The sequence below is a fragment of the Galendromus occidentalis genome, unplaced genomic scaffold, assembly GCF_000255335.2.
Source record: "Galendromus occidentalis unplaced genomic scaffold, Mocc_1.1 scf7180000077483, whole genome shotgun sequence".
Classification (NCBI taxonomy): Eukaryota; Metazoa; Arthropoda; class Arachnida; order Mesostigmata; family Phytoseiidae; genus Galendromus; species Galendromus occidentalis.
Genome location: NW_003805471.1, coordinates 586,703 through 599,828, shown reverse-complemented (window position 1 = coordinate 599,828; position 13,126 = coordinate 586,703). Strand labels below are relative to the sequence as shown.

Here is a 13,126-nt window from a genome sequence, read left to right as displayed (position 1 = left end):
CCCTCTCGGTCCGAACAGATGACTCCCCTAACTTCACTTTCCCTCGAGCGCCTGAACATGTGTCTCTTCGACGACATAGTTTCACGTAGAGAAATTTACAGTCGACCCGTCAGAGGTTTGACAGTGTTCTACAGTCTTCTTTTGGAGCGTCGAGAACCTACGAAGGCGGACCTCTCGACGGTTACCACGTGCATCTCTTAGACGTCCGCTTGGAAAATATCATCTTCGTCGTTGACACTTCCTTGACGCATTCGAGAGGAGCCAACAGTCGACATGCGATTCGGGGTCAGTGCTCCGGGGAAAGTGATACTGCACGGCGAGCATGCCGTGGTCTACGGAAAGGTGAGATCCTCTAACGCTGATTTCTAAATTCGAACGTTTCCTCTGTTCTTCCCCTCCGTCGGGAAAATCCTGCGCTCGAAGAAGTCTCTGACTGCGATAATGAATCCATTCAGGGCGCCGTCGCAGTCAGCATCGATCTAAGAACCGAGATACGCGTCGAGCCATGTGCCGACGTCGTCCTGCTGTTGACAAACTTGAAACATGAATTTCGATGGCCTCTCCAAAAATTCGATCAGCTGTCCGACATGTCACTCGGTGAGTACGACTCCCAAGCCATGCGTTTTCTTGGGCCGAATGTCATAGCCTCGTCCCGATGGTGTATGACAGGATAATGGCGCAATAAGTTCGAGTTGACATATTTCAGTCGACTCGGAAATCGCTCAGCCGACCGAACAAGTTCTCAAGAAACTACATGAAGCCTTCGATATCACCCCACAGAGCAAATGTTATGGAAGCATCATCACGTTCCTTTTCTTATATATCTCAATCTCGCGGAAAGCCAAGCAGTGAGTTGGAGCTGCCCCCTTTGTTCCCGAGGTGTGCGTATCAATGATCTCTATTTCTATATGTGCTTCGGAAAACCCCGATGAGTACGCTCAGGTGACCGTTTGGTTGCGCATGAGCACAAGAGTTCCGGAGAGTAGGTTCCTGGATCATCGGAGGAAATTCCCCTTCCTCGATGCTTGAGGAAATCATACAGTAATGATTTTTTCCTCGCTGCAGGGAATCGGTAGGCGCGAAAATCGTTGTATCGTCTGCGTTACCGATTGGCGGTGGCTTGGGATCGAGTGCTGCTTACTCGGTCGCTCTTGCGGCCGCGATCCTCAGACTATACGGAGCTGTCAAATCGACTCACGGTGTCCCGTCAGAAGAAGTGAGTATTGAGTCCGGGTTTCTCTCACCAGTCCTCCCGATGCTGACTTATTCTGGCCTCGAATCGACCTCTTACGTGCGAGACCTCACACAGCTTTCCGCGATCCACAGGACCTCTCTCTCATCAACAAATGGTCTTTCCAGTCGGAAACCATTCTTCATGGGAAACCGTCGGGGATTGACAACTCGGTTTGCACTTTCGGAGGAGCTCTGCTCTTCAGACTGGGAAAGATCCAGGAACTCACTTCGCGGTCCGTGCTCCCCGAGCCGAAACCCCTCCTCATATCAATAATTTCTTTTCAAAATGATACAATGAGAAGCATTCTCAGAGCCTTCGGCGTCTCATCCTCGTCTTCTGTCCGCAGGATACCGCTGTACAACATATTGTTGGTGAATACGAAAGTTCCCAGAGACACGAAGCAACTTGTAGCTTCAGTCAGGAGTCGGGCAGAGCGGCAACGAAAAATCTTCTGCGCCGTCCTGGACGCAGTCGACGAGGTTTCGTCTCAATGTTGGCTGAATCTCAGAGACTCGAATCTGACAAACGAGCAGCAATACCAAGCAGCGGCCGTGAGTATGAGACCCTTCAGAGTGGCGAGGCGATGACACTCAGCGGCGAACTGAGAGAAACCTTGCATTTCAGGAGCTGATCGCGATCAATCATCATCTCATGAACGCGATCGGAGCCGGTCATCCGCAGCTGGACAAAATGGTATCGCTGGCGAGCGCGGCGGGATTCTCTTCAAAACTGACGGGAGCAGGCGGTGGAGGTTGCGGATTCGTTCTGATCGAAATAATCGAATCAGCGGACGAGTCAAAGTCGACGAACGAACGAGTCGCCTCACTCAAAACTCAGCTGGAGGAAAATGGCATGCAATGTTGGCAGGTAGCCATGGGCTGTCCCGGTATCATGTACTCAGCGTGAGGAAATGACTCGTGCTCGATGAGTTCCGCTCACGGATTCATTTGATCGGAGCCGCGTCGGCTCCGTTGTTTATTTCTTGGAAAAGTATTTATGGCAAGTGCCCGTCGTCATACCAATATTGTGCGACGGATGTCTTTTCGAAGAGCCATCGGAGCCGCTGCACACTCTGTACTCGTATCGAGTCTTGATTCGAATAACTATAGAGTAAATACGAAGTCTTTCGCCTCGTTGACGACCGCATCGACGCTGCCTTTCTCATAGTTTACGAACCGACTATGATCTCTTTCAATAGTGGCATCATGCTCAAGCCCTCTCAAACTCTGAGGCGAATCCTCTCGTGGGATACAAATATGGTACGAGATTCGATGACAAAGGTGAATACGATCGTACCTGGGGCCCGAATTCTCATAAGCAAGCTATACTTACTGCATATGTATTTCATAGACCTAAGCATCCATGCCTCGGTGTCGATTGAGGCGGCCAGCTGGATTTCTGACCTTGAGGCTTCTGTCGTGCTATCCAATCGGTGATCGACTTCCTGGAATTATTCCGAGAATATCCGGACTCGCAAGCTCAGACGAGTGACATGGAGCCATCCGTGATTGTAAACCCTCCGTAGGGCTCTAGGCTCTCGGTAGTATTCCCACTCAAGAGGGATCCGAGATAATGCTCCCCAAGCTCAGACCTATGATCATGAATCATGATTCATGATTCAATTGTGTTCCTGAACTATATTGCGTGAGGAGATTCTTTCTCGGGTGAGACCGCGAGAGCCATGTCCGGACGTATCGGATCGGTCCTCATTCCGCAGACGGCCTGCTCCCTAAAGGCCGCAAATTGATTCCAGGACAGCAAGGAAACCGACGAGCCCCTCGAATCAGATCCGATGTCGGGGCACCCGAACGAACTAGCCGTCAGCTAGCCTTCCAGTCGTGAAATGACCCACCGTCAAGTGTTTCGAGTGCCATCGGATCCTATGGGTTTTGAAGGTCCTATACTTCAACGAATCTGCGGTCGATGCTCTGGGCATCGCGGCGAGGAATTGGGTGGCTGGGGGGAACTTGAGAGGGAACCATAGCTCCTGCCCGATGGATGATCACTGTAGGTCTTTTCAAGGGTCATTTGATGAGAGACGCACGTGGCCCAACTGGGAGATTGACTCTGCAGATATTTATTTGATTTATTCGACCACGACTGTGATCGCGCCAATATACCTCATCTGGTCCCTTGTGAGTGGGGAAGTCGCTCATTTTTTGCGATCTGAGGTGACAGACGCGATCGAATGATGAGATAATACGAAGCAAGAGGTATCATCACCTTGATCGATCATGTTAGTTTTTGGAAACCTCTTTGTACCGATGAAACGTCGTGTCGCTTATCAGGTTCAGAAGTTCGGAAGGAACTCAAACACAGAAAAAAAGAAGTCTGGTTACTCGATGGTCGGATTCCGCATTGAGTTTCGGGCAGAGGACGGTATCAAAACGGTGGACAGTCCATATGAGTAAAAGAGATCCCGTTAGATTCTATTCATATTTCGTCGTCAGATCCGGTTCGTATGCTCCCGCCTACCGGAAGAGATCCCAGTGAGCTCGAGTCACCAAAGCGATATCGAGGATCGAGTCATGCTGGGGTAAAGGCGCTTCGGAGTGATCCTACCGCAAGCGTGCCGTCTATCGAAGAATCGGAGCGTATACTGAAACTACTACCTAGATAGTCTCGAATGTCTCCCGTATCTGTCCATATCACAGCTGTGGAGAGACTTCTGCCACCTCGAGAGGAGAAGACGCGGGCAGCCTTCGCTGCGTAAGGGGAGCTACCGTCTGCTACTGCTAGCAGAAACTATGCAGGTCGGCACAGAATGATTTCTTCGATGCTCCTACCGGCGGCGACAATTCGAGCGTGCAGCCCTCATTCCTGTCCAGACGCGGTGGCGGTCAGGAGGCTCCGGAAACACTTGACGTCATCGAAGATATCGAGGTTTGCTCTTGGGTAGCTGAATCGATACTCTGGAACAAGATCGACGCGTCGCGCACCCGGGCCTCCCGCCCCGAAAATCTAACTTCCTAGCGCGAAATGCCTCCCGAGTTCACTGCTCCTGCCGACGACCGTATTATTGACGAGAGAGAGAGAGGGAGGAGGAGAGGGATAGTCAGCACAAAACGGCGACGACAGTGATTTTTGGAGACGCGGAGATTTAAATTCGGAATGATTCGATATACCGCCTGTGTCGTCCTAGAAAGCTCTCATGCAGTGAGACAGCGCTACTCTCGACGGTAAGAATATCTGAATGACCTCGCAAAAGATATTTTCCGCGTTCAATCCACCCTGCTATCGGGGAAGCCATGAACCGCCCGCAGCCGATGAGCTCCGTGCTCGGGAACTAGCGTTTCTCGGTGCTTGTTGTTCGCTCGTAGGCCGCGCGACCGAGTCGGGTGCTCGCTGCTGCCGTGATAGGAGGCAGTTCAAGCAGAGAGTTGTTAATGTTCTCTGCGGCGGCGGCTGCTTGTGTTGTTCTGGGTCTGTGTGTGTGTGAGAGCTGCTGCTAGGAAGAAGTTATGCTGGAGGCGGCTGCTGCTGTTCATCGTCGTCGTCGTAGCCACCACCAAGACCACCGCCGCTTACAGGCGGTACACACATCCAGCCCATAGACACACACACACAGGAAAACGAATCGCTCCGCGGGAGCCGACGGCCTGCCTTGTCTGTCGAGAAGAAGAAGCTGTTTGCTCTGAATGTTGTGGTTGCTGCTGCTGCTAGTGGTGGTGAGGAAGAAGTGATAGCAGCGAGTGAAGTTTTCACTCGGACTCGAAACGAGCCAAAACAAAACTTAAACCCGTCTAGGCCTCTGTGTTAAGTGCAGGAGTCGAACGTGCAATGCTGGCAACTCCTCTGGGTGATTGGCCGTTCAGTTCCCATTACTGCTGCTGCTGTCTCTAAGCTGACTGACTGACTGACTGACTGGCTGTTCGGTTGGTTGGTTGGTAGGTCGGTCGGTGGCTCGCTGCCTCGCTTGACGTGTGGTGTCGTTTCGGACACGGAGTTTATTGGCTGCCTCGCACCGCTTAATGCGTAGCAGAAGAGAAGTTTTCGCAAATTCGAGCGACAACGACGACGAGAGCAGTACCAACAACGAGAACCGTTCAATCCTCCATTAATATCTCGATGTGCAACTAAAGTATCAGAAGCAGCACCCGCTGGCTGGAAGAGAGTGGGAGCAGCGGAGTTGGAACGAACTGTGGATTATACAGTGAAAATCATCAAAACTTCGAAGTCAACAGGCAATCAGTGAACGAGTGAATGAACAAGTGATCAAGTGTCTACCTGCCTGCCTGCCCGCCTGCCTGACTGCCCCACCGATCGACCGACCGACCGGCCGGCCGGCCGACTGACTGACTGATTGACTAAGTGCCGTACTTCATTCGAGAACAAGGATAAATACCTACGGCGGCAGCAATCAAGGCGGCGGCGGTGGTGGTGGTGACGGTTATACTTACTAGAGCCTGAAGGATACATAAAGGATACAGAAGAGCAGCAATCCGAGCATAGATCATCACTCTTCAATAAGGTGCCGGGTGCCGAGGAAGCTCGACTTTCTCGGGGGAATGAATGCCTCAAGACGGGAAGAGGTTCTCGGTGCTGTCGGTGCTGTTGTCTAGGTAGGCCGTTCGCCGCAATCAGTGAGGCGGCAAGGCAACGGCCAGCTTGCCACTGCACGAAAAGTGGCAGTGGACGGCAGCAGCAGCACGAGGAGAATGGAATCCTCTGACACCTCCGTTGACCCGCTATTGGCCGCCCCCACTGCCACGCCATCCACCACGACGACGATAACGGCTACCACCACCACCAGCAACAACTTATCGCCGGCCGCGACGACAGGCGGCAAATCCTCCAGCCGGAACCACAACTACAACAACAACCATAACAGCCACAACAACAACAACAATAATACCAACAATAATCTCAATAATAGTTGTAGGGTGGGCATTGGGAACGCGACCACGAACGTCCACGGAGGAAATGGTGGTGGAGGTGGAGCATCGGGCGAGAAAATCGGAGGCAAACGTAAAGATCGCAAAGATGTAGCCTCTTCTATTTACGAACTACCCGACCGGAGTCTATATGACGAAGACGTCATCGATGGCTTTGCCATCTTATCTTTTCTAACTTATGAGGATTGCGAGGTAAGTCCTGGAAATGAGCGAGACTCTTGATACGAAGGATATCAGATAATTTTTTTTGATTCTGCCGGGGTTGTCGGTTATAACACTTCTGATTATCGATGGGTACACAATCGAGATATTTGTCTGTCTACAAGCTCCACGAGATAGCGCGATTCGCGCATCGTCGGCTGTCTCGATAAGCTCTGATCAACCGAGCGTCTACCGAATGAAGCTCGGACCTCGAGTTGGACTCCAAGTATCTTCCTGACCTACACCTTACGTATACGATTCGTCGGGAGCGGTCTTTCCGCGATTTTTGAGATTTTCCTCAAAGCCAAAAACCCGAACGACGTATCGCCCCTCCCGCATTCGCGGAGGCGGGGGCATACGTCGTTTTTCGTCCCCTCTTGAAGGAATGCGGCTCCTCCCATTCGAGTCATCAAATCTCTAATCTCTGTGTTTCTCCCATGGAGAGCTGTCGGCCGAAAGAATCGAAAAACCGCCGCATCAAGTCGCTTCTGTGCGACTAATCGTGCAGCTGCTGCTGATCGCATTCGGATGATACTCTCGTCCTCCCTCCGCAGTACTTGGAGTAATCAACATGGAGACATGATCTCTGCACCGACATGAGTCGGGTTCTACGACCGCCGAGCTTCGCGCACGGTTGCGTGGTTTCTGCGGTCGGCTCTCATCTCGGAGAGCGCCGTCCTTGGAAGCGGCTGCTCGGAGCGTATATTTTTCATTCATTTCAATCCCGTTCCGTATCATAGACGCGCTCTCAGGTGCATTTCCTGGCCCATGTGCGTAGACGGTCACGTTCAGAGCAGGTCCTCTGTCACTTGTGCATCAGAAACATGTGCCGGGCTCTACAGCTCCCGGCTTCTGAAGTATGACCGAACAAGTGAGATGCCGATGTTCATTGTCGTCGTCGCTGTTGCAGTCACCGGTCACGTGAACATCAGCCAGAACCTCTTCGTAGCGCAATGACAGCGTGTTACCGGAGAAGCCAGATATCACCACTGTTGTTGCCACGAAGCCGACCGACAACCATCCCGGCCTCCGTGAGCAGTACCACCTTGCTAGTATTTACGACGAATTGCTCTGGGACGTCGATGATGCCTACAAATATTAGCATTCGCGAAAATGGCATCTGTTTCCACCCCGGATACATAAATGACTGAAAGTAAAAAAAGGCGGTCGAGATGTTCTCGCCGTGGCTGCAAGAATCAAATGTACCCACGGTGCTCTTGAGGGGTAAAGCACATCAATCCGAGCGCTCGCGGAAGCTCGACCCAGCGGACACTTGACTCTGAACACTCCTCTCCAAGAGATGATGAATAGTAGCCCATCAGAGAAGTTCCTCGGCACATTTATTCCGCTCCGAAGCCTACCCCGGGTTTTCGGCCCTTCCTCACCGACGTGCGAGTATGCGGTCTCGGTCAAACTCCCTAAAAGGATGTACTATGACCTTCATCGGGATCGTTACAAAGCTGACTTCGATCCGGCTCTGATCAGGGTCTTCCCGGTTGCGCCGAACATAGGCTCGATGACGTTCTTTAGAATACTAGAAGATACGCTATTGTAGTTCATGCGTCGGAGAAGAACAGGCGATTGGACCGTCGATGGACCATTTTTACTTCACACATAACTTAACCTCGTGAGTCTGTCAGCTCCCTTCAAGTTCGGCTTGGTGACCATATTTGTGCGCGCGTCATTCACTACATCCTCTCGATGTCATTGTCAGAACTCCCCCAGATGTTCTAGTCGTGCTTATTACTCGAGTATTCCGGGCTCACGACAGCCAGCAATACATTGACGAGAAACCGAGGGAGCGGCAGCGGACTCCAGGAGAATCCGAGATCGATGAGAGCCGCAACCCTTGAGCGGACATACACGACTTTTGACGTTGGCCCTCGTGGAGATCTGATACTTCTTCTTGAGGAATCGTTTCCAGCTGACTGAGTCAGCTCATCTTTATCGTCTCCTGTAATTTGGGCGTCAGGTCCGTTAGTTTTCTGTGGATTGATTCATCACCCTACCTCGATTCTTTTTATTATCCGAAACCGAATTAGATATGCTCTCAGATTCCGCTTGAACGAAACTTACCGCCGGATTCGGACCGATTCCCGGCTGAGCTCTTCAGTCTCGTTTGTCTCGCAGAGTCTTCAATTGATACTCGTTGATTTTTCACCTTTTGGGAGTGAGCAGCGTTTTTTGTCGCGATGCTTGCCCTCATAGTCGTCAGTATTCGAGCGCGGAGCCAAATCAGAGCAGCGAGCACCCAGAGACACGAGAAGTTGAAGCCGATTCCAATGGCGGCACTGGTCAAGGGCCAGTAATACATCAAATATCTGGGAAGTTGAAATCGCTTAGCCTAAAGTCGTGGGTTCGAAGAGCGCGTCCGCGTGTGCTTGGAGTCACCTCCTGTACGAGCCGAATACATTTCTCCTCTCACGATCACGAACTCACCGTATTCCTCCGAAGTCTGCGAGAATCCGCAATTTGGCAGAGTAAATTTCTATGTCGGGCTTATGCACTTCAACTGCAGCGCCATGGGTGAATTTTGAAGAGGGCTCGACGTAACGGTCGAACATAATTAGACGCACCCATTGTTTTTCTCTTCCTTGTCCGAGTAACAACGAAGGAAGTGCAAGTAGCGTGTCGAGGATTCTGTCGGGTCGAGACATGAACTAATGCTCGATACTGCTAAGGGCGTTCGCCGGGGGAGACGGATTCGCTTTGCCTTTGCTTGATGGGAGATCGAGAAGAACTTACCTTAGAATTTTACTCCGGTAGACGAGTACTGTCGATCGATGCGCTTTTCTGAGCGTATCTCCATCGGCAGCCTTCATTTCAATTGAAGCCATGAACATTCCCATCCTCATGTTCGGTTCAGATTCGGGAAGTTCGAGAGCTAGTTCTATCTTGTACTCGGTCCCGGCTGTCAGTACTGGGTACGTCCCATCCGAGGGAAGCACAACGTTGGCGATCGGATGCTCGCACAGATCGTTCTGTTTGCACGGCCTCATTCTAAAACGCCGTCGCAGAAAGCACCAATATCATAACGTGCAAATCATTCGAATCAATCGGAACGAGTCTCCGAGCAAAGTCAAGGTGCGAGCTCCAGAGCGGAGTCAGGGTGCGAGCTCCGTGCATTGATTGATCGGCGCGCTTTAGGCGCACGGGAACGATTGATTTGATTCTGCATCGAGCAAGGTCAAGGTGCGAGTCGTAATTATAGCGATAACAAGCCATTGTGACTGCCGCTTGGCGAATAGACTGACGGACGGACAGACAGACGTACGAATGATTTAGCGATTGACGGACCGACGAGAGGATTTCTCAGGAGAGGAGAGCTTTAGAGAGACGAAACACACCCCGACTCGATGTCGGTCGTTATCAGTATCAGAGACGGATGACGCAGCCCATTTGTCTCTCGGCTAACGATCCGATAGTTTCGTAACGTGAACGACCCAACTCGCCCAGTCGGGGGGCGGTCTATAGCAACGTGTACGTTCACGGGACCAACGATAGATGGGGGCTATTGCTCCGTAAGAAACGACGTCAGTGCAACACGTACGCGTACTTGAAGTGGACGGAGCGCTCCAGTTGCACCGTAGGCACGAGGACTCGATACACCGAGGCATATCCAGCCAAACTGACGATCGAGAACAAGCAGAACAACGTCGTGAGCATCACCGAGTTGACTAGCAGGAAGCGAGCAGGTCCGGTGATGAGTCGCCGGAACCTCGTCAAGAAGAACATGACGATGCGGAACTGCGGAATTGGAAAACTCTTCGATTAGCTCCCTCGCAGTCTCCGCCACTATTTGCAAAGCGTTTTAGTTTATAGAAGTTGGTCGAGCCGCCTGTTGGGTTTGATTCGAGGAAAATCGAGACAGCGTCGGCCGTGAGAACAGGGCGGAAAACTCTCTCGCGCCGTTCGGTGTTGTCTTCATGACGTTCAGCAGCAGACGTTCTTGACGAACGCTGATTCTTTCCGGGAGATTCTCACCAGATATTTCCATGAGTGAGTTGCAAAACGTTGTCACGAGGCACGTGTCACAGCGACGATCGAATTCGGTCCGGTAAGAACGAAAGACAGCGGCTAACTAGACGCGAATCTCGCTCTCATCTGACACCGATACATTCTAGATTCGGAATTCGGAAGTGTCGTCCCGCTTCGCGTCAGACGCTTCGAATCTCTGCTCTCTTGCCGCAATCCATCGAAGAGCTGCTGTATTCCCCGCGAATTTTCTTCAGGGAACCACAATCGACTAACTTATCCTCAGTCAGAGCTTTCGGCGGTTCGCTTTCGCTCGTTGAACTTTTCACTTCAATCCTCGACAGTGAGCAGTGAGAGCGAACAGTGATGCCCAGTCACTCCATGGGGGGAACGCGGATTCGCCGACGCAATTTGAATTTTTACGTACCACAAAGAAAATCATGTTCACGCGAGAAACGTGACCGGTGGACGGTGTTTGCCGCCAGTCGTGAGGGAATACAGGAGATTCATTCGCTTGTCCCACCTTATCGCCGCTATCGGTGGACCAGTGCTCTACTGGGCTTTTGGAGAGTGCGATGAAAAGATACTAAGTTCGCGGCGGAGAGAGATATTTTGCCTCAGCTGCATTGGCAGAAGCAGACCTTGGAGATGACAATAACAGAGAGAGGGAGAGTGCGAGGAAGGAAGAAACGAGCGGCGGCCGCATTCGCTGACGGATGAACGACTGGGTGGCTGACCGCCACCGACACGCCGGCTTCGGAGCGATGGACCGAGCCTAATCCAGAAGGCTGATCAAACACGCGGACTCAGTCACCGTCTTCTGCTTCTGCTTTAATTTCGATCATTCCTTGATGTGAATCAGTCGATCAGAACTCCAGACAGTCAAAATTTGACCTTCATTAGGGCTCCAGTTGAAGCATCGAAAGAGGCTAAATTCGGATTGCTTGGGAGGATATGCTGGAAACGGAAATTTCATCACCGTAACTTCTCGACAAACGATTGTGCCCTGGCGCTCATGAGAACGCTCGAAAGCCGCATCGGGGCGGCTGGCCAACTCATCCAAATGATTAAGCAGCCCTAGGTTTAAGCTTTGTTTTCTTACCTTGCAGAAAGAAACGATACGGCATGAAAGATTCCGAAAGAGAGACGACATCGACGATTACTTGAAGTCGGAATCACCTATCATTTCTGAAAAAGCCAAAAAAGCTCGGAAGCCAAGGGCCTCGAAGGTCCCTCGAGCAGACCTTGCGGACGACAATGGAGGTTCACTGGAGAACATCAACGCGACGAATACGGTGTCGAGTACGCCAGCGGCGGTCAAGGAGGAAAACCCCAAATCCACAGAAACTTGCAATGTACAGGCGGCCAGCGCTACCGCGCCTGTGCCTGCTGTAACATCGGTGTTGAAACCCAATGTTCACCAACACAGTGCTCGAACAGAGGACGCAGCAATGCCCGCCATGCAAATGGTCCCGACAGTAAGTGTTATCAAAATGAATCTCACCCATGTTTCGTGTGGTATGTGTATCGACATACCCCCGAGAGAACCCTTCCGACGAATTGAGAGCTCAGATATTCCGTCCCGCTTTTCAGGATTCTCCAATGTCACTGATAGGATCGGAAGCTCCGAGCCTCTCACAACGTAAGTTCCCTCTGGAAGGGATTGGGGTGATGCTCCCCGGCATATGTGTAGCGCGTCTTCACTGCCCTCTGCTTGATCTGCTGACCGTCCCGGGTCGATTCTGTTCTGAGGGACTCCGAATCTCAGTCAAATAAATCCCTCTTGATATCTCCACCCTCATTTTCGCTTACGTACTCTCACCCCTTTGCAGGGACGCCGCTGTCTCCATCACCGTTGACGTCGCCGCCAGCCTGCAAGTCTACGGAAATGACCGCAGCTCCGCTGGCGGCTGTCAGTGGCCGCGATGTGCGACGAGCGTCACCTGTTCAGGGCGCTCTGGGTTCTGTGCTCGGTCAGAGAGGACCGTGGTCAGCGGCGACAGCTGCCTCACCAACTGCACATGCGGTCGCAGGTATGACAGAGAACGGATCTCCGGCGCCAAACAGTCCCTCAGCCGTCACCCTTCCTCCCGCTACGCACAGTCCAACTCCTACGAACGTCCTAACGAGCACTTGTCCCACAACCACATCGACCACAGTACCTATAGATACAAGATTATCAACGACCTTAACAACGACAATAACAACAGCTACAACGCCAACATCAATAGCCGCGACAAATATCACCGCTACATGCGACGTGCTGCCGCTCCCTACCGTTCCCTCCCCCATAAACGAGTTGCTCCCATCGGCGGCTAGTAGCTGTAGTAGCAACAGCAGTAACTGCAGCATAAGCAGTAATGCAACTGTTGTATCATCTGGCCCCACCGCAGAACGCTCCGGTACGCCATCGGGGTCTACGCTACACCGGAATGGCTTTCCTCCATCGCCACCGAGCCAGAAGCTCCCCGCCGTCTATCCCGAGTCCAGCTCACCTACCTCGATGCCAGCAATTGTGCACGGTACGGCCGGACCAAGCTCGCCGCCGGATGCCTCGGCGACGACGTCCCAGACCTCAAGTGTCACGTCAACGGCGACGACTTCGATTACCCATTCACCGGCGGCGGCGGTGGTGGCGGGTTCGACAGCGAGCTCGACTCCCTTGTCGACTTCGGCGTCACCGAATATCCCTCCTTCTCGTAATAGCGCTCAACCAGCTGGAGCACACCGACCACCATCAACTCAAGGACACGAGCTCCAACAGGTGAGGTGTTGCCGGCACGCGAACGGTTGGAAATTGTTGGAGAGAAACTCGTTGAAA

General features: G+C 52.2%; 2 protein-coding genes across 2 annotated transcripts; one reads left to right on the top strand and one right to left on the bottom strand.

Moving 5' to 3' along the window:
• The first annotated feature begins 273 nt into the window (after positions 1-273).
• On the top strand, positions 274-2,375 carry Mvk (Mevalonate kinase). The gene is made up of 7 exons (XM_018640350.1): positions 274-342; positions 456-597; positions 707-848; positions 1,066-1,216; positions 1,327-1,466; positions 1,581-1,785; positions 1,859-2,375. Exons 1-7 carry the CDS (start codon positions 274-276, stop codon positions 2,138-2,140), a joined length of 1,131 nt encoding a protein of 376 aa, XP_018495866.1. The 3' UTR covers positions 2,141-2,375.
• A 5,540-nt stretch (positions 2,376-7,915) lies between these two features.
• Seipin (lipid droplet biogenesis associated protein seipin) lies at positions 7,916-10,788 on the bottom strand. Its single transcript, XM_029112056.1, has 6 exons — positions 10,733-10,788; positions 9,881-10,077; positions 9,076-9,330; positions 8,770-8,970; positions 8,407-8,651; positions 7,916-8,284 (listed from the first exon to the last, which is right to left on the bottom strand). The coding sequence occupies exons 1-6, from the start codon at positions 10,745-10,747 to the stop codon at positions 8,061-8,063; spliced, it is 1,137 nt and encodes a 378-aa protein (XP_028967889.1). The 5' UTR covers positions 10,748-10,788; the 3' UTR covers positions 7,916-8,060.
• Positions 10,789-13,126: the final 2,338 nt, after the last annotated feature.